The sequence below is a fragment of the Lissotriton helveticus genome, chromosome 5_1 (genome assembly GCF_964261635.1).
Source record: "Lissotriton helveticus chromosome 5_1, aLisHel1.1, whole genome shotgun sequence".
Lineage (NCBI taxonomy): Eukaryota > Metazoa > Chordata > Amphibia > Caudata > Salamandridae > Lissotriton > Lissotriton helveticus.
Window position 1 is genome coordinate 230,915,977 of NC_136065.1, and position 22,129 is coordinate 230,938,105.

The 22,129-nt window shown below is 43.3% G+C and overlaps 1 protein-coding gene across 5 annotated transcripts in view; it reads right to left on the reverse strand.

Annotated features, from left to right (window-relative positions):
- FBXW5 (F-box and WD repeat domain containing 5) overlaps positions 1–22,129 on the reverse strand; it is a 170,858-nt gene that overhangs the window by 133,867 nt on the left and 14,862 nt on the right. For 4 of the 5 annotated variants that reach the window (XM_078642084.1, XM_078642081.1, XM_078642082.1 and 1 more), the window contains 3 exons: positions 15,586–15,802; positions 8,707–8,864; positions 5,916–6,090 (listed from right to left, as the gene is read on the reverse strand). In XM_078642084.1, coding sequence (XP_078498210.1) covers positions 5,916–6,090; positions 8,707–8,864; positions 15,586–15,778 — 526 coding nt within the window. In that variant the 5' untranslated portion in view covers positions 15,779–15,802. Of the gene's footprint in view, positions 1–5,915; positions 6,091–8,706; positions 8,865–15,585; positions 15,803–18,053; positions 18,145–18,245; positions 18,323–22,129 lie in introns of those variants that run through there. The other variant, XM_078642085.1, reaches the window with a different exon arrangement.

Consider the following 22,129-nt stretch of genomic DNA (forward strand, 5'->3'; position numbering starts at 1 on the left):
ATAAAAAAAAAAAAAAAAAGACTAGAGAACAGGAGAAGAGTTGCCCTCTGAGAGGGCAACAAAGAGAGCAGAGAAAGAGGGTAAGAGATTCATCTGCTATTTAAAACATTCCCACCCACAGTTTGGAAGACCATGAAGCACGTTTCCACAAACTTCTACAGTTTTAGGACTTCAGAACCATCTTTTTAGAATTCCAAGCAGTCATGAAATAAGACCCTCTGTTTTTTTCAGATATTCCATTACTGCATACTGATTTGCGACACTGATGGTTTATTTTTGTTTTTTATACTCACACATCAGAACACTTGATTGGATGTGGAAGTTTTACCTGCATTTTAATTAGAGTGTGCAGACTCCTTGCTTAGCCCTGTTTCACGCCCACCTTCACAGTCCATCGCAGCTGTGTGCTGTTTGTGTGGAGGAGGCATTTGGTTACACTTCCGATTTGGGCAGGATTAGCGCGCTAGTTACCACCTTACTCACGGTCATAAGACCGATGCTGTGATGGACGCGCAGTGGGCCCGCCTAAGGCAAGGCTGTCTGCGCCCGATTGGGCCCAGGGGCCAGGAACCCTGGTCAAAAATTTGTTTAATCCTTGGAAGAACTCATGAAATTAAAAAGTACACCACACACGCTGGCCTTCTCTGACTCTCTGGTAGAAAGTCTCCGCTCAAATAACTTGCTAGTGGACACCGGAGACCCACTGAGAAGTGGTGTGTTGGTTGAAAGGGCATCAGAAACTGGGTTAGTGGTGCCCTTTGACCTAAACGCCGCTTTGTGGAACACCCGGTCCCTCCAAAAACATAAGCTACTCCAGGAGAAGGAGCTCGACTTCCTCGCATAAAAGGAGACCTCTGGTCCCGATGTAGTGGCCTCCCTCCCCCCAGACTATGACGTCTTAACGTATAATCGGCAGGGGAACAAAAGAGGGGGCGGAGTTGCAGTATTTAGCCGCAGGTCACTTACCACCAAGAAAATAGTTGAGGAGAGCAGGATGGGGCAGAGGTGCTGGGGATTAAGATTTGGCTCAAATCATCCTGTCTGATAGTGGTAGTCGTATGCCACCCCCGTCGGCCAACCCTGCTATTTAATGATCAGCTCCATGAAGTGGTTAGCGATCTGTGTTCAAGATACCAACAGATTTTGGTTTTAGGGGATTTTAACAAGCTATGACTATGTTAGGGATGCAGCAAATTGTGGGGATGCAGCAAATTGTGAAGTCCCCCACAGTAAAATTACATACAGATTGCAGCCATGTAGCTGGTCAGATCACTATCTGATCAGCTTCGAACTTCCTGTGGGTAGCTGCCCTACACACCTACCCCCAGTTTGGAGGGCAGTACGGAATTGGCGCAAGATAGAGGACGCCAAGCTGAGGGAAGCACCAAACGAGACAGTACACCCCGGATCACAGTCCGGGGACCCGGACCTGGTGTACGAAAAACTCACTTCCGGGTTAAGGACAGCCTTCGATTTAGTGGCTCCTGCGCAAAGGGAAAGGGTAACAAACAGTATGAAGGGTGCCCCCTGATACGTGCAAGAACTAAGATGCGAAAGGCACTGGCAGAAATCATACGACCTAGAATCCCAGGAGACGTACAAGGCAAAACTAGCCCTCTATAAAAAATAAAAAAAAATCAATCATCACATTCAAATCCATGTACTATGAAGTGAGGATTAGGGAGGCTAAAGATATTCAGAGAGAGACCTTTAACATACGCAAGGAGTTGAGTGGCATGAAAGAACAAAGGACGATCGCTCATCAGGCTGACTGAGAAAAGGTACAGGACTTCTTTCTAGCTAAGCTTAAAAACATCATTACTGAAATAGGCAATACCCGTATAACCCCCTGTCCTTTGGTGGACTCGCACTTGACTCAAATAGTCTAGCCTATATTGTGGCCAACGTAAAATCCGGGTCACCAGAAGATCCATGCCCCCCTTTGGTGTTTAAAAGGGTCATTACGGCGGTAGAGCCAGAAGTGTTGTCTCTATTAAATCTCTCCTTGGCTACAGGGAAGGTACCTCACAAATTTAAGGAAGCCATGGCGATCCCACTGCCAGAAAAAGTTGGGGCAGACATCAACAATTTGAAAAACTTCCGACCCATTTCCTGGCTTCCTTTCCTGACCAAAGTTCTCGGGCAACGTGTGCTCAGAGTTCTCTCTTCCTTCTTGGAAGAGCATCAGCTGTTACATACACGGGCAGCAGGATTCAGGGCCCATAACAGCACTGAGTTGGTGATGCTCTTGGTGCTGGATGAATTGAGGCTAGCAGCTGACAAGAAGAATCCCTCTGCACTTATCTTATTAGATCTATCAGAAGCGTTTGACACGGTGAACCACGCGCAGCTGATGGCCCGTGTCCGACGGCAGGGAGTCACCGGGACGGTCCTCTAATGGATTACCTCTTTCATGGAGAATTGGTCGCTAAAGGTCCAACTAGGAGAATGTACCTCCAGGCAGGGTGTTTTGCATTGGGGGGTTCCACAGGGCTCTGCATTGTCCCCCCTGCTATTCAATATCCACCTCCAGCCGTTAGTAGAAGCACCGGAAAAATTAGACTGTCAGGTGTTCAACTACGCTGATGACACCCAGTTAATTGTAAGAGTTGATAATTGTTCCCAGGCACAGCTCAATGTCCAGAATATCGTCCAGCTCAATATGAACTGGATGACCTCTAATTCACACAAGGGAGGTGCTTGCTCTCACTACAGGGGCCTCACACTGGTCCAGCCCCTTCTGGCCCCAAGAGCTTAGCACCACCCAGACACCAGTGCCAGCAGTGAAGAGTCTGGGTATCAAGCAGGGCACCAAGCTAACCTTAAACAAACAGGTGTCTGCTATAGTGGGGAGCTGCACAGCCCTGATTCGGCAACTCTGGAAGCTCAGGACCCTGCTGTCATTTTCCACCATGCTTACCATTGTGACTGCCCTACTGGATTACGGTAACGCAGTATACACAGGGCTTCCTGACAAACTCCTGAGGAAACTTCAGGTGGTTTTAAATGATGCAGCAAGGCTACAACAATTACACTGGCCCCCTATCTAGCAGAGGGACAGGTTCTTTTTTTTTTTTTTTTTTGCAGAGTTTTATATAGCGCGAACTAGACCCGAACCGAATCAGGTATCAGAGCCCTTCACATATTTTTCCAGTTACGTTACATTTTTACATTTTCCAGTTACTTTCATTTTAGACACGGGGAGATTAAGTGATTTGCCCAGAATCACAGGAGGTTTTGGCGTCGTTACCGAGACTCGAACCCAGTTCCTCCAGGTCAGAGGTCGAGCGCCCTAGCCGTTAGGCGAACTCCTCTCCAATTCAAACCAGGTTCAATGGTCTGTGCATTGCACATAAAGCACAGTTTGGAGAAGCGCCCAAATACATCAAGGATCACCTGAAGCCCTAAGTGCCTGGACATTATCTCCGGTCATCTGAGGCTAGCTTGCTGGCCTGCCCGCGCATTAACAGAGCTACATAAGGGGGGCGGGCTTACTCAGTTGTGATTCCCCAGATCTGGAACAAGCTCCCCGACAGTATGCGCAGGGAAACCACTCTACTTCCGTTTAGGAGGAAACTGAAAATCATCCTGTTTACTCAGGCATTTGGATAAACCCACCTTACTGTATGCTGAGTATCCTCTGGATTAAGGGATTTCCTGTCTCCTAGTCCACGCTGCAAGCGCCTAGAGACCTTTGGTGATTGGCACTCAACAAATAAAACATAACATGCATACTTTTGTAGCTTTTACCTCAATGCGATACCTAGGTGCACACTTAGGATAAGCTTTATATCAAGCTTCTTGAAGAGGGCTACGTTGCCAGGGGCCACAACAACAAAACACACCAAGAAAGTCGTAAAAGAAAAGAATTGTAGATGCCACTGTGACAAAGGCATGTTGGTCTTGGACTCAGCAGCTAGTGCTACAAGGACCAACTGAAGAGGTGAAACATGATTACAGTATCCAAAATGCCAGACAATACTCAAGTTAAATGAATTTCTGAATTAGGTAACTTTATTCTCATCTCTCAGATGCAGTTGTATGAAATTCCACAAGAAGGAACATCAACATAAAGACTTCCAACATAAAATCTCTTATTTTTATTGTTAGTCTGGTTACATCTTATGGAAGACACGAAGCTTATGGGTGGTAGCAAACAAATGGCTTTGTGAGGTAATTCATTGGTCAACCATGCAGAGGGCTGCATGGTTTTGAACTCCAGAGTTCTGAGAGAGATAAGTGAGGGAGACTGGTATATAAGCTATTTCAGTTGTCAAAGTGAGGCATGATCAATGAAAGAATTAGTACGGGTACGCAACGGCTAGAGCCATCAACCTTGAAGCTGGGGAGCCAGGTTCGAGTCTCGGCAGGGACACTAAACATCCTGTGATTCTGGGCACATCACCTAAACTGCCCATGCCAAACAAAAATGAATGTGTCTGTCCGTAACAAAACTGGTGCTCATGTAAAGCGTTCTGATACCTTTGCGCGAGTTTGCACTATATTAAACTCCAGAAGAAAAAAAATGCTTAGTCAACTATACTGTACTCCGAAAATATTTAAAGATATTTTAACGAAGTAGTGTGAATTTAGGGAATCTCTGAGACATATAGTTTTGAAAATGTGCATGGATTACAAATTCTCTGCAGAAACTCATCGGATACTTAATAACGTTCCTATTTAAACATCTGGAAAATGTGTCCGGCTCAAATAAGGCAGTTATTTGGAAAAATGACTTATAATCTAAAGTATGAGAAACATTGTGTTCCAATATTTGGTGCAGGGTGCTTACATCTTGAAGAGTTATACTAACTAAAGAAAGGGCCTTCAAAGTGCACTCACAGTGGCATCAGATCCTTGAATAGTTTCATATGTTCCTATAGAGTTCATAGCTATGCTGGTGGGGCTACGGCCAAAAAGGCAAAATGTACTATATGTGGAGCAAATGTTACTTCATTCAAATCTTTTGGAAGCAAATCACATCACACATGCTTGACATACAGGTTTATTAGGTAATGTGGATTACAATGACATTTTTCCTTTAGAAACAGTATTGTAATGCTGATAACAAACCAGTTGGTGGCAGGAAACTATATATTTTCCATTCATGAAAATGCACCAATAAACGATCTGTAAAACTTTGGTGGAATAAAGCTTAGCCTTTTCTATCAGAAGTGAAGAAAAAGTCTGCATTTCCAATCATAATGGAACATTTCTCAGAAAATGGGTCCCTCAAAGAGAATGCATGAGATGGGTACTTAATGACCCATTAGATATCAAAGGTGCTTAGGCTTTCATATCGAGCTCACATCTAATTCAACTGGACATATGAAAGCAGATTTACGTTGAAGGTATTTATATACAAAAACTTAGGTATCAGAGTGCTGTAGAGGGTGCAAGGCAAAGACACAGTCAAAATGTGAATGGAGGGTTAGCTGGGTTCTAAGAGTGAACGTGGACTGTTAGTGCACCATGATGTAAGGTTTTTTAAATCAGTGTGTCTTTCTCTTTCCTAAAGAGGGACAGTGTTGGGGCAGTTCTAATTGATACAGTGATGTCATTCCAGGTTCTGGGTCAGTAGATGGACAAAGCATCTTGCTTTACTTTTTCATTTTTTAGACTTCATCTCTAGTATGATTATGTCCTGGGTGCAGGTGTGCCGAGAACAATTGGAATGTAGTCTCCTACACACTTCCTGTCCACTTTGAAGTCGTTAGTGGTGGGCAAATCTTCAGACTCTCCGTGACCACTATGTCCAACTATCCAATGTTCTTCAGGTTTCTGTGTTATTTGCTCTGAACTGTCCACTGGTCTTCTAAAAATATACTTGCATGCTTTTATTCAACCCTTTGTTAGGCTTTGCATAAATAAAGACAAAAACAAACAGCAATGGAAAATAAAAACACACACCTTACCTAAACTAATGACAGCAATCTCCCCGGAGGAGGAATTGTGAGGCCCTATGAAGACCCCCGAAACAAGCAGGAGTGAGTCATCCAAGTTAAACTGAGAGAACTGGGTGTAGCTCCAGTTATAAGGCTTCATGTTTGAGCTGTGTCGCAGAGAGATTGATCGGTCATTGTTCCAGATCTGAGAGAAAGAAGCATAAGAAACCCCATTAAAATGCTTGTTAATTCATAAATCGGACCAATGTGAGTACTGGATAGGACTTTTCTGCCCTCTTTCTTTGGTGCCATGTTACCCATCTAGAATAGACTAATTCAGTATCACCAAATGCCAACCTCTGCAGCAGTAGTCTTTACACAATTCAAAGAGTACCCAGGGAGTTAAAGCCAGAAAGGGAAATAGGATTTCCATTTCAGTGCAAAGAAAGTCATTACTTTGTGATTGATTTAGGTAGCCATTATCTCGCTGTCCCATGGATGGCAAACCATGGTTATTACTACCCAAGTGCACAAGACGGTTAGCCTGGGCACATACGAACTAAGGGACAACAGGCAACTGAGTGGAAGTCCTCTGGCTATTGATAAAGCTCTTGCACTAGCCATGTTTTCTTTGCTTCTAAATTTGACATTAGTAAAATGAGTGTTCATCTCACAATGACCACGAACAGGCATTCCTATCCCCTGCCTAGTTAATCATTTTTTTTTTCAGTTTGTTGGGTAATATTCAACATCATCTTAATTGGTGCAGCATGGGCAATTTACATTTCTTGCGAGACAAAGTCCCACTGATAATTAATTAACGAGTGCCCAAAAAAACAGCTGATGGGTCAACTTGCTCTTGTACATAAGGTCTGTAAATGTAAATGCGGCGGCTTAGTGGGGCCACACACTTTACCCTTCTCTTTGTCCTAAGATTACATTTAAAATGTCCTAAACCCCACCCATCCCATACTCCTTAAAACACCTCAGTACACCCAAACTCCATGCTTCCTTAATTCTAAAAACCCCTCACCGCCCTTAAACACCAGCCATCCATGACCCATAAGAACTCATCACCCAAAACTACTCATCCCTGAACCGTAAAAAGCCCTTTCTACATCTAAACTCCAACCATCCCTGAATCCTTAAAACCCCTCACCACCCTAAACTCCACCCTATCCCGAACCCTAAAAACGTTACCACCCCAGTCACTACCCATAATTGAACCTTAAAAATCCTCACAAGCCCTAAACCCCGCCCATCAATGATCCCCAAAACCTCGACACCCATACACTCCACCCATCCCTGAAACCTAACACCTCACACACCTAAACACCACTCATCTGTGGACCCTAAAAAGCCCTCACCACCACTGAACTCCACCCATCTCTGAACCCTAAAAACCCCATGCTATGTCCTAACACCAGTTATTCCTGACCTTTAAGAACCCCCCTCATCACCCAAAGTACGATCCAACCCGGAGCCCATAAACCCCACAGTAGTCCTAGATTCTTCCCAAGCTTAATGTAATTTGGGATTTTCTTTAAAATGATCTTCCTTTTAAAATGCAAAATGTTTCCATTAATTTTCGATTTGTTTGTATTTCCTTAAAACTGCTGTTCCTTAAAATTGGTTTATAACATTTGGTTTCCTCCAAAGTGGTTTCTATGTTTTCGCTTTTCTATGAATTCACCTATCATCTTGGGTTTCAAGTTATGAATAAAAAAACAGATGCAATGAGATTGCAATGTTAAAACTGCAAAGAAATTGCAGATAAAAGGGCCCGATGTAGGTAAATTAGATTTACCGATTCATAAATACCGAATTTTACCGATTCGGTATTCATGAATCGGTAAATCTAATGTAGGTAATTGTTCGGTAAAAAATACCGATTCGGTAGGATTCGGTATTTACCGATTCTGTAATTACAGATTCGGTATTTGTCATTGATTCCTATGGGCCTTGAAGCCCATGGCAAATACCGATTCGGTAATTACAGAATCGGTAAAATTACCGAATTGCCATTGGGGACAGGGTGTCACTTTGACACCCTGTTGCACCCCTGTTTATGGCTTGTGTGCCATGTGACACACATACATGCCCTTAGGGCATGTGTGTGTGTCACGTGGCACAGGTGTACATGCATGTACACAGGTATTCGTTATTTGCCATGCAATAGTATTACATGGTAAATAACGAATCGGTAAGGGCCTGTGGCACTGTTTTCAGTGCCACCTACATATTGATTTACCGATTCGGTAAATATACAGAATCTGTATTTTACCGAATCGGTAACTTTACCGATTTGGTAAATATACCGATTCTGTAAATTTTAAGGCCCCTACATCTCCATTTGCAATTACCGGTCGGTAATGGCCGCGGTAATTGCCGACCTACATCTGGCCCAAAGCCTTCTAGGTTACATGAAGGAGAAATGTTGGACAAGGCCTCATTCAAGAAATGACATTGAAAAAAGGGGTTTAAAATGCGGGAACAGAAAGGGGAAGACTTTGTTCGCAATTCCCAGTTTGTAATCACTGCTTCAAAACAAGGTTAGGTTTTTTATTATTTCAAGGGTAAGCTAAGGTAGAGGTATCTTCCTCCATACTTGGCTGAACATTACTTGTAAGAAGGTGCTTTTCAAGTATTCTACACCTTTTCATGATTGCTGTATGTTAAAATGAACAATAATTATCTTCTACTCGCTGTTAACATTTAGGTTTCACATGCATTTAAGAGAAACTGTAACATTTGTTGCAGATATGGGACGGCCTCTTTCACTTTACTCCAATCAATGGTTGGTTCAGAGGGCTTCCCTTACCTTGACAGTGCAGTCCTTTGAGCAGGACGCAAAGAGCAGCCCATTGTGTGAGAAGCTGAGGTGGAGCACCTGGTCGCTGTGTTCCGTCAGAGTCTGGATTTTAACGCACGGGATGGTATCATAGAGCCGTTGGAACTCTTCGTACCAGGACACAGCAGCTAAGAGAAAGAAGTGTGTACACAGTAAAACAACGACATAACACGCTTAAAACATCAAAGGGAAAGGGCATTGCACACATTTCAAATGGAGTGGTATGTAACAGTGAAAGGACCGTATTTCAGTATTCAATTTGATGTATCAGACACTATATTTAACAGTAGTTTAATTCCAGTACATGAGCCAGGGACTATCACGCTACATGCCTCTCAATAATCCTCACTTAAATAGTACAGTCTTTTTTATTTCAGACAGAAATAATAGCATCCTATATTGGTCCACCTAAACAGTTTTCAATTGAAAAAGTAGAATGAATTAGTATTTATTTTGCCAAACAAGCTAAGATTCAACTTTGACGAGTTGAAAGCTAACATGGGTACTTTTACAATAAATAAATTGATACTGTCGTAGGTGGTCTATTTCCAAATCTTAAACTAAAAATATAGTTCAATATTAGTCAATAGCTAAATAGGATGTGACAAGAAACAGAAAATCTGTGCACCTTCACCACACCTCAATTGTCCACTTTCTAGAACAAGCGAGTCCAGAGAAGGTGTAGTAAATTGTTAAACTAATGACCTGCTGCATACAACTTATGGAGCATAACGAAACACATATTATTAATTTTTTTTTGTAAATAGAAATGTAAACATAAAAATATACTAGAAAACTTCAAATACCTTGCAACAGTCTGATAAGAAAAGGGCAATAATATCATTAAACATGAACAGCACAACTGACCACAATAACAAAAATTGCTAGGTTAGGAGTTTTAACCCAACCAGTATTGATTGATATGAAAAGAATTACAGTCACGCCTCGCGTTGCTTTTTTAGATGGCATAGGTCATGATGTACACTTTTGTTTTCTTCTATGAAAATGTGGTGAAGAATTTTGCTGTGTCGTCACCTGTAACTAACCAGTCATACAACTACTTTTGATAGATGTAATCAATTGTCACATTTTGTAACATTATCCTCCATTAGTAAGAAGACAGAACAACAATGTTTACGTAGATTTTCGTTATACATCAACTAAGCAATGTCTGACACAATGACACCATGATGAAATAAAACTGTACAAGTAGTGACCAAACGGCAGTAGAAACAGAAAATATTTTTGGTATTAAAGTACCAGTGGATTTTTAGAAAGGCTTACCTATGTTATTAAACTGCAATTAAAGACATTCTACAAAACATGAAGAGCGTAGTGGCGCTGGGAAGATTAAGTGAAATAATATGAATATGATACGAGGAATAAAGCGGAGGGGGGAAGAAGAGAAAGACACGAAAACAGTGCCAAAGGGAGAAAGCAGAGAAGGAAAAGATCCTGCAAGAGTGAGATAAAGGATCAGGACGGGCCCAGCTTGTAGAATAAAGAGGCATGAGGTGGAATCAAGATTGCGACTCTATGGTAGTTGTCATCAAGGCCTCTGATAGCACCAACATGGGCTTCTGAACAAAGTTTTGGGCCCCACCACTTATTCTTTTACTAAATAAACACTGGATGAAGTGCAACAATGTGAGTAGGAGTAAGGTGATACATCTATGCAAAACTACACAAATCACGTTATAGCAACGTTGAGTGATTCTACTACAAAGCACAAGCTAATGAAGTAGTGAAATTACTCTGGAAATAACTAAGGGACGATGTGAAAAAAATTAGGACCACAAGTCTTTGATGAGAATGTAAAATCTCACGGCCACGCCCAGCACTCAGTTTTGAGCACTGAGTGTAGGTAAGTCTCTCCTCCAGGAGTCACTGTATAGACTATAGGAAGAGCTGGGTGTGGCAGAGTCAAGAACTGGTTGCCTCTCAACTGGCACAATTACGTTAATTCAATTTCCAACTCCTTTACAGTGTTCTAAAATCATATAAAAAAGTTGTCCATAGAAGGTTTCTTAAGACATTTGTAGGACTCAACCATAAAGATCAGCTCTAAACAGGAGTAGTTTAAAATGGAGTTGCAAACTCAAGCGCATGATCAGTGATATATAAGCACACTCATCACTAAACATATTATTTAAAACAGGAATTTCACATTACGTGCATTATACTTACTCTTCGAGGAGGCAGTAATCATATTTATTATTGACACAGTATACATAATTTCCAGCACATATCTGACCGCATTTCAGTAGCAACAGAAAAGGAGTCTCAATTTCTCTCCACGGCAAAATTCTATGTTTCTATGTTTCTATTTATTTATTTATTTTATTTTATACATTTATAAGGCGCGCAGCTACCCAACAAGGGTTTGCCGGCGCCAAGGACACAAAGCAGGATAGGTGTAATGAATGAGATAAGCAAGATTTATTTTTCGAACAACCAGGTTTTAATGTTTCTCCTGAACATGGCGTAGTTTTCCTCCTTGCGGATGTGGGGAGGAAGTGCATTCCAGAGGGTGGGTCGTAGATGAGAAAAGGATCTCCCACCCATTCTTGTTAGCTTAAATCTGGGCACACAGAAAGTAGCTGCTGTTTGTGAACGCAAATTACGTTTGGGAAAGTAAGGACGGGCCAATGCCCGAAGATATTTTGGCGCCGTACCGGCTTTAATCCTGAACATATAGCTCAGGGCTTTGAACCTAATCCTGTTCTCAACCCTGAGCCAATGCAGGTCCCTCAGGTGTTTGGATACACTGGAGTTTTTAGGGATGTTGCATAGTATTCTGGCGGCTGAGTTTTGTACTAGTTTCAGTCGCCTGATTACCGCCTGGTTAGAACCAAGGTACAAGATGTTACCGTAGTCAAGCCGAGAAGTTATAAGGGCATTGACTACGGTCTTTTGGGTAGCAGAGGGCAACATCCACAACATTTTTGTTAGCCACTTTATGATGGTGAAACAAAAACCGGCAACCTTGTTGGCCTGTTGTTTCATGGAGAGAGCATTATCGACAAGCACCCCCAAGTTGCGTACCTGGGTAGCTGGTTGCGGGAGTTGTCCCAAGCTGGAAGGTCAATGTGTGGAGTTCCATAGGTCTTGGTTCTTCCCCAGGAGGAGGACCTCCGTTTTTTCACCATTTAACTTCAGCTGGTTTTTTGACATCCAGCTGAAAATGTTATGGAAACCATGCTTAAGAGATGAGGGAGCAGAAAGGTTGGAATTGGATAATGAAAAAATAATCTGTGAATCATCGGCATAGGACATGAGGGTGAGTCCTGATTTGTCCTCTACATCTGCCAAAGGACGAAGATAAAGGTTAAAAAGTAGAGGGCTCAAAATGGAGCCCTGGGGTACTCCATAGGGGGCGCTGAACGTTTCGGAGCAAGCTAGGGGGGAATAATTTGAAACGTCCGATCTGACAGAAAAGACCTGATCCAATCAAGTGCGGTTCCACAGATGCCACTGGTATTAAGCGTTGAGAGTAGCTTGTCATGCGAGATGGTGTCAAAGGCCGCACTCAAATCCAGAAGAATGAGTGCGACCGTTTGACCCTCATCTAGGAGTTTCCGGATGTTCTCGGTTACCCCAAGCAAAGCAGTCTCGGTGGAAAAACCTGCCCTGAAACCAGACTGTGACGGATGAAGAAGGAAATTTTCTTCAGTGAAGAGGGTTAAAGCGGAGTGAATATGCCTTTCCAGAAGTTTTGAAAAGGCTGGGAGGAGTGATATGGGTCGATAGTTGGCTAAGAAGACAGCTACTCCACTCCTAAAAACCATGGTTCCCGCTTTTTCCGGTGGTTAGCTTCTAATAGAGTTAATACTTTAAGGTAGACCTAAGGAATGGGTGCAAAGTTGGTGGGTGGCAGATGGCTCTACCAACATAAGGCACCTCTGGTGCCATTTTATAAAGCCTCCTTCTATAAAATCAGTGAAGACGCCAGTGTGCACTACCAATATCTGACAGCAATATTCTCTAGAGGGAGCTGGTTAGGGATTTTCACTTCATCAGTGGTTCCAGTCCCACTCCCAGTGCATAAATCTCCAGGGGTGGTCTTTTTCCTAGGAAAATTCTACCACATTGGTAAAAATCAAGAGCAGAATGTCAGTGGCCTCAGAACTCACAGCACGGACACTGTGCCAGGCACCGTGGACATAAAGGTTAGTGAAAAGGTCTGAAGGTCACAATGAACTGATCAAGAAAAGAAAGTCACAGCAACACATAATTTAGGCATTAAAATCTCTCTTAATAAAGTGACAAATCTATAATATGAAAGTAAATACAAACAAAATATATTTTTACATCTACTCATGACAAAATGGAGATCGAACATGCTAAGAATACCCAAAATGACCTATTCAAAATTTCTGAAACCCATTCTTCCCACACACAGGGGTGGGGGATCACCAAGGTATCCAAAGAAGATTTTTTCACCTTCTTTGTTGAGAAAGGCAAAAACTACCTCACATGCCAACTGAAAACATAGGTCAGTGGCAACACAATCCAGAAATCTAAATTGTATGGTCCTCTCTCAAAAGAGGTCTCCCCTCTGAAACTGCTAACATCACAGCCAAATCTTCCCCTGTTCCCTTTCACAAAACCCATCCCTGTTATGCTTCTAAGAGAACGGCTCTGCTGTTACATACTACTGGATATAAATAATTAACATCTCTTCGTCCAAAGAAACAGTCCCAAACTGCCTACAATGGCCAGGTCTCCCCATTACCAAAGGAACCTGGGGCAGCTGCAGAAGATCTGAACAGTTTCTGACATGTCTCTTATTCACCTCTGTTAGTCAAAGTCTTAGGGCCTACAAGCTCCCCACAGGAAAACCGCCAAACCCATAGTCAGATCGCTTGCCAGTTTACGAGTTAATCCCGGGTGGTCAGTGCTTTGGCAATCCCATTGCGGTGCCTTTCTAAGGCTCATATGTGAGCATTAGACAGGAATCGACGTGGGAACGCCATAGCACGTTCCTGCACGGCATGGAATGTACCATGTTGTGCAGTCCATGCGGTGGAGGAACAGGAGGTGCATACATACAGGGGGGGGCACAATATGTGGCCCCCTGCATGCAACTCCAGGCCCAGAGGCAACAGGAGGGCTGTATAGGGCCCCCCTTAGTTTCCTTACCGCCACCCTTTTCATGGCGGACTCACTGGCATGAAAAGGAGGGCAGTGAGGAAACTCGTAATATGCTTGGCGGTGCCGCAGCAGCACCACCAGTATATTGCAGTACCTGACTCCTGCAACATTGCCATGGGATTATGGATCCTCGGCTGTAGCAGCGGTCCTATGGAGTCCCGACCACCGAACTCGGAAGGAGGCGGTAGGACTGCCAGTGCGGCGGTGGCCGACTGCCGAAGACAAAACAAAGCCCTTAGAGAGCTGTGTGAAGCTCAAACTAGTGATCGAGGAAAACAACATCCTCAAAAGGAACCAACCAGGTTTCTGAACAGGATGCAGCACAGAAACTGCAAGTTTAAAAAATACTTTGACACACTTCACATTCTAAACTATGTTGACTCCAACTCATCCACTTTGACCTATCAGCAACCCTCCACACTGTGAATTACTCCAAATTTCAGAAAATGTTTAATGGGAAAGGTTACCTGAATAGTTCAGTTCTCAGTTGAAGCTTGTCATACCTGAAAAATCACCCAAAAATATACAACTCTCTCTCTAACCCCGAAAAAAAGGTTCCTCGGGTTCGATTATCACGCCTACTCTCCAACATACCTGTGAAAATTCTTGCTTCCAATATAACCCATAATAACATCTTGCATCATTTTATGCTGACAGCACTCTAATATATGGGAAGATGTCTGCCCTAAAATGTGTAATAATCCTGGCTTGCGTTCTTGATAATATTCAAGCATGGCTGAAGCACCACCATCTTCAAACATTGCATATCACACTTGCAGTGCTGAATTGCAGCTATTTCATTGTGGAGTAAACTAAATACTTTTGACAAGAATCTTAACCTACAAGGCCACATTTGCTCACTGGCCCCATGGACACAATTTCAACTCAAACCCACTTGAGAGAGGATACCATTTACCTTATATCTGGTTATCAAATAAATAATTCAACTCTTTGTTCAATTGTTGGTTTAAGGTAAATTCCTTATCAAAGGGATTGCAGAACTGCATCGTGCACCTCTCCAATAAGATCAATATGCAGCTGCTGAGCGGACTACAAACTCGAAACATCTGACTACAACTCGACAGATCGGAGCTTGGTGAAGTTGTTTTTTATCCAGAGGCAAAGAGTATCATCAAGAAAGTATAATTTATATGTCCCTGTACTCCGGAGACCCATAAATATCTTTCTCAGAAAACAGTAATCTCAGTTTGCCAATCCCATTGGAGTTCCGACACCTTTCTTGAAAATATCACTGTATAATGGCAATCAGTCCTTCTCAGAAAGAGCACCCAGGGAGTTGAACTTCATTACATCCCTCAACAGTACAACATCATCTCACAAAACATGTTTTTTTTAAAGTTAAAGAGTCTGTTGTTTCAATGCCACTTCGACCTATCAATTTTCCAAGACCCAGACAAGCAATATCTGAAACCTAAGCTCTTTCCATGATCATAACTGCTAGTATTACTATAAATACCATCCCTATGCAAATCTGTACACTTCTTTTCTGCTCCTTTGTACATTAAGATACTGATTTTACACCATGGTGCTCACCATAACTGTACTATATAATTTAACTGCTCTTCTAAAAATCCTCAAATGTAAAGCCCGAATAGGTCTTTTCCACCCCATATAGAACAGCCAGGTGTCACAAGCTAGAAATATGATAATACAGAAAACTATAAGAAAACAAACCTGGGTGTCGTGGCACATCTCGGTCCAACCGGTAGTATCGGTAGAAGTGTTCTTTCCACAAGAACTCATCCCTTGAGACAGCATACCACTGCTGGCACACCAAGCCTGCTGCCAACACATCTTCATGATCTAAGTTTAGAAAGATCTGGTAGAGAATAGTATCTGGGAGACAGGGATAACCCCTAGCGTCCATTGTGTCATTCTGTCACCAGAGGCTCTAGATAGGACATGGGAAAAGAAAGACAACGTTATGTTACTGGCATTGGTATTGCGCAGAGATTGCCCTTATATGGTCTTGTAGCTCTTTCAGAAGTCCAGGTTAGCTGTCCACGTGTTTCTACTGGAGGCTAGAATGGAGTCAGCTTGTATTGGTTTCCAGTATTGTGTTTTAGTTTGTCTCTCACAATAAGGGCAAAGGTTATTCATTAAGTTGTAGGGTATAATGGTGATGCTGAAAGGGTGTGGCTGGAGGTCTTTAGAAATTACTTACATATCTCCTAGTCAGTGGGCATGCCTATTGCCCAGCAGATCAAGAGATTCTGAGCTAATTGTTGCTAAATATGTGGCATGGCCTAGGTATGGAGAGAGATTTGGAATCTCCAAAATCATTACTGAGAATGCAGTGTACACATTATGTACTGAATTGACACTGGATGTGTGTGTGCGCATGTGGAACATTTTATTTGTAAATATGAATTTAATTACCTCTGAGAGATGGGGGCAGAGACAGCACAATATGTGGCCAGTTTAAGCTTTACTGGCTGTATCAGCTGATCTGTTTATGCTGTATTTTATATATGTCATCGAATAAGCCATGTAGTTTTACATTAGAAAGGATGACGTTCTGCTGAGTTTCTATGTAGCACAATTATTAAGTTGCTCAATGCCCTCAGTAGTAGTAGTGCAACGAGTTAATTTATTTATAATTGCTCACACCAGGTTACAGATAACATCCAAGGTTACACCTAGGGCTAGCCCTAAGACACACCCTACCAGAAATGACAACAGTAGCTCAGTCCATACTGTAATTTGCCTTAAGTGACAGTGGCCGAACACTCAAAACAAACCTTCCACCTGCATCACACACTTTCAGCATTATGATACAAATTACAAAGACAAAAACATTACGAAGAGACTCCTTCTTTTGAAGTTCTCCTATCTGTAGTGTTTGTGTTACCCAATTATCCAAGAGAGAAAAAAACACTATGTGACGCAATTGTAAAAAAAAAAAAAAAAAGGTGGCCTCCATTTTTTCCTAGCTGACCTACAGTCAAGTAATTTTTATCAAGATATTTACATATCTAAGAACATCAATCTGTGTGTCCAGCAGGCGAGCGCTTCCAGCTAAGGAGATCTCAAAACGGGTGTCATCTGTGTAGAACTTGTATGCAGGTCCTGGTGGTTGAATCAGGAGCAATTAAGGGCAAATACAGACAAACATTATATGATGAGAGTTTGGTTAACATGGTGGAAAGGGACTGATACATTCCCAATTTAATGATGGAGGTTTGAGCCATGAAAACAGAGAGGAACCACACCAAGGAGCCCCATTCACCACTTTTTCAAACCTTTGTAAAGCAGCAGAAGGCCAATTGTGTTAAAAGCTGTCCTGCTATGCAGGCCTTTGAGCAGCATTAATCAACTGAGCAGTAGATATTAGAGTTTTATCTAATAGTGCACTCTTCACCCCATGCTGTGGATCAAAACCACAATTGTTTTGGGCAAGCCATTAACAACTATTGGAATGTTGTGTAGGTGTTTGTAATCACTTTTCCCTAATTCTTTGCTTAGAACTTACAGATCTCTGAAGGGTAGTATCCAGCCTGGTATTTTGCAGCACTTCATATAAAAGGGCTTTATTTTAGATAGAAAGGGTCCCAGTACAGAATCCTTCGGAAAGAACATCATTAAAGAAAATAAATTCAAGGATGATACAAAGAACAAAGTGCATGGATTCACTGTTATTTAATCACATTGAATCACAACAAAGAATCTTGGCATATTCATTCGAAAATCAATTACTTGTTCCAATAAACGACAAAAAGAAGTGCCCCAGGATGGGAGAGGAGGGGGAGGTTGGGTCAATGCAAAGGTGAGTGCAAGGGTTAATGGGGAATTCAGGGAGAGTGACAGTCAAAACGACTCGATTCTTGAAATATATACAAATGCATTGCTTGACCATAAAGCCACACTGAACATTAAATGTGTATACAGGTTCTTCAAAGCCGTCATAAAACAACCATTGTGAACATATTCGCACTGAAGTCGGTGCTGGCAGGTAGGGTGGTTGTCGATGTTTCGACCCCAAATATGTTCTAGGTGACAGTATGACCTTAGCAGGGGGTCTTCTTCAGGACAAGGGGGATGTGGGAGGGGCCAGGAGTCTGGGAACAAATTACAGAGAGTCAATAGTCGCAATAGCTTTCTCGGATCTCAATAAATGATAAAAATGTGCTGAAAGTAATTACCGTGACTCTCAGTTGCACAGAAGATTTTTACATGGTGTATGTGGGCTCATGTGCTCCAAAAAAGTGAGAAGAAACGGCCAAATCGAGTCTTCTAAATAAAGAAGGGAAACCGGAGTCAAGATCTCGGTATAATTGAAATAATTACACGCAAAGACCTTGTCAATGGCAACAAGAAAACTAGTATATACTCACTGATCTTCAGAGGCAATCGCTTATTGTTTGAATTAAATTGGGGCGCCGCCGGGTTACGGTCAGCATACCACAGAGTCTGAAATGTGAAAAGGGACCAACACTTATTAAACTACCCGCGGTTGTGAAACTGCACTGCGTAGTGTATGGGGTGCCTAAAATCGGTAGCTCACCTGAAATCATGACCTGTTCAGGAATCCACAAAGAATGAAGCGCGGACAGGTAGGGATGTGGATAAAGCCGGCCGATTACGGCTCAGCTCGTGCAAGACACACCACGCTGGATGCGTGAAATCAGGGCCGGCCTTAGGCATGTGCAAGCTGTGCACCTGCACAGGGCCGCCAAACCCCAGGGGCCACGACGCCAATATATATCCTTAATATAATAATCCTCTGAGGATGGATACATATTTGCATGGCGGCCCCAGTGGCAGGGGTTTGGTGGCCTCCAGCTCTGTTCCACTTCCAAACACCCTGACCCCGGTGCCCCCCCTCTTCCGGGGCCCCCTACCCACGCTCCCTGCCCAGGGCCACCATGAGCCTAGAGCCGCCCCTGGTGAAAGCAACGGGACTCGCGGCAGGAGGAAGTGGTTGCATGTCGATCCCGATGATGATCGGGTCGATGCCGTTGCCATGGGGATAGTATCCACAAGGGATTGGAAAATTTAAAAGCAACCCCATGATGGTCGAGAAAATTAACAAAGTACGGTTTTGCCACCAGAAAATGTTGAAGGTGGACAACTAAAAGCAGACATATAGCCGGATTGGTGCTTCCATGAAGTTTGAAACAGAGCCAAATTAGCTAAACTAATTACAGAACAAATATAAAAAGTCCTGTTTTGGCATAACACATGGAAAAGTGGAACTCACGACTGTGTGACTAAGTGCTACTAGGTTATGTAATAGCCCGTATGTCCATAAATGCACCTCTCACCTAGGAGGGTGAAGACCTAAGGGGCACATGGGCAGACATAGAAGGCACGTACCTCTCACCGCTGGAGGGTAAGGCATCTGTTTAAGGAATAAATCACATTCAGGTAAAGTGTGTACCAACATAGCAGGATACCACAAATTCCAGAAGGGTAGAGTGTTAGATTAGTTGTACAGAAATGGCATAGATGAGGGATATGCAGTAGTGTTGGCAAATAGTGAATCTAAAGGCACAGTGTCGCCAGTTGGGCATGACTGCTGTCCATTTCATTGAGGGATATGCAGTAGTGTTGGCAAATAGTGAATCTAAAGGCACAGTGTCGCCAGTTGGGCATGGCTGCTGTCCATTTCATTTAGCCCGTTTTTTATCGAGTCAAAAAGGGACATCCATTTTGACTCCCTGGTGTTCATTATTTGTTCAATGTCACCACCCATAGGGCCCAGGGTAGCCTTTTCGAGAACAAGCCAGCGGAGGGATTCGGGGAATGGCCCAATCTCCTGAAATCATCTGCCAGGGGTGCCCCAACCTGGTATTTTGCAGCAGATCATATAAAAGGGCTTTATTTTAGTTAAGGTAGCCCCCATTTTTCCCAGTCAGAGACTATGACATTCAAAAGGAGAGGTTGGAAGCCCAACTCCAGAGGTGGGAAGTTGGGGGTGAGAGGTGTGTCAAGGTGCTGTGTGGTGACCGCATGTTTTACGTAAGCAAGGACCTGACCATTTTGCAGAGAGATGTTAATAAAGACTGAATAGTTTATAAAAAAATATTTCAGGAATGAGGCTATTCTCCAAACACGTATTGGTCTGTAGACCACAACAGAGGACTTCATTTTAGTTAAGGTATCCCCCACCACTCTCAGTAATAGGTTATGAAATTAGGTTATGAAATTAAGTTAAGAAATCAAAAAGGAGGCTGACATAACTCCGAGGTTGAGCATGGAGGGAAGGGTTGGGCTGTTGGTGGGAGAAAGGGGAAGAATCCATTTAACAGTCTGTTATACGTGCCCTGATATTAGGCAACTAGGCCTGAAAAAAGTTGGACATATGATCACACAATTCCTGTGAGTAATAAGTAGCAGCGTTGTTGTTTTGGAGAGGATTTAGAATGTTAATGAGTTCTCTATGTATAGATGTATTACCCACTGACAGCCTTCACTGTGTAGTTCTATGTTAGATGAGAGTTTTCATACATAGAGTGATTTTTGTTTTGGCGCCATTTGAAAAACCTGCAGAAAGCTTTACGAAAAGAAATTAATCCATCTCAGTTCCTTCCTAGAAAGTTTTTGTGCTGATCAATCAAGTTGGAGCAAGAACAAGCATTTACAATGCAAGGTCTCGGCATTATTAAAGGTAGAGCTATTGGCATTGCTCAACCTTTTTTTTTTTTTTAAATCATAAATAAATGGCATTGTCATTTACAATGCCAATAGCTTAATCGTTAAATAAATGGCTTTGTCATTTACAATGCCAATAGCTTAAATCGCTCGCAAATGCATGACCTATTGCATTTACACCCACACAGAGCCACCCAGTCATTCACACAGAGCCACCCTCACACAGACAGAGCCACCTACAAAAAAAGCTATCCACACACACAGAGCCAAACACAGATTAGCGAATCAGATTGCTATTGGCATTGCTCATGACATTTTTTTTTATAAACATAAATAAATGGTATTGTCATTTACAATGGCAATAGTTGAGCATTAGAGAGTAGTAGAGATTATTCGCGCACACACACACACACACACACACAACACCCCCCCTACCCACACACACAGAGCCCTACCCACACACACAGAGCCCTACCCACACACACACAGAGCCCTACCCACACACACACAGAGCCCTACCCACACACACAGAGCCCTACCCACACACACACAGAGCCCTACCCACACACACACAGAGCCCTACCCACACACACAGAGCCCTACCCACACACACACAGAGCCCTACCCACACACACACAGAGCCCTACCCACACACACACAGAGCCCTACCCACACACACACAGAGCCCTACCCACACACACACAGAGCCCTACCCACACACACACAGAGCCCTACCCACACACACACACAGAGCCCTACCCACACACACACACAGAGCCCTACCCACACACACACAGAGCCCTACCCACACACACAGAGCCCCACACACACAGAGAGACACAACAATGCGCCCACTGATTCCTCAGGGGCAGAACGCTAAACGTTTCAAAACAAATCCTTTTCATCCCTGCCCACCCTCGAGAGTTATCTCCCTGCAAGTAACAAGCACCAGTGTATTAAATAATTGCAGTCACATGTGAAAATTTAACTGTCCGCGTGAAAGGCAAAAGAAAAAAAAAGTCCGCTACTGGTTATTGCAGCTGGAGCAATGTTAAAACGGTGAGGGGGTGAAACCACATCAAGTATGAACTGCAAACACAAACTCTGAACAACCACAAGCATGAAGGTGGCTGGAAAACGTAGAGCAAGCTCAACTGCAGTCAGCGACTATTTATTCAGTGACTGAGCCTTGTAGTGCTTCAGAGTCCTGTCAGCAAGCGAGGGAGGACAGGGGAATTGGCGCACAAATTGGAGCTGCTGGTATAGACATAAGACGGGGAGACCGCAGACGGATGATGGGAGAACATACACAGCTGCTGCTGCCAAAATGTGGTGAGCCTGGCCAGTCGGGTAAAGATTCCATAATGGCGAAAGATGAAGTGGCTTCGGTCCCTGGGTCCCGGGCCTCCATAGCGGACATCTTCATGGCAGGGGGGGGGGGGGTGGGGGGGGGGGACAAAGAAGGAATACAAAGCCCGAGCGTCGCTGGTTTGAAAAAAAAAAATTGAAGCCCCACCGGCGCCCCTGTGCTCCATGTGGAGCTCGGGTGGGTCTGTGAGGGTTTTTGCTGGTGGGGGCTCCGGTCCCATTTGTGGTGGTGTGCTAGAGGCCCCCGTTTTTTTTT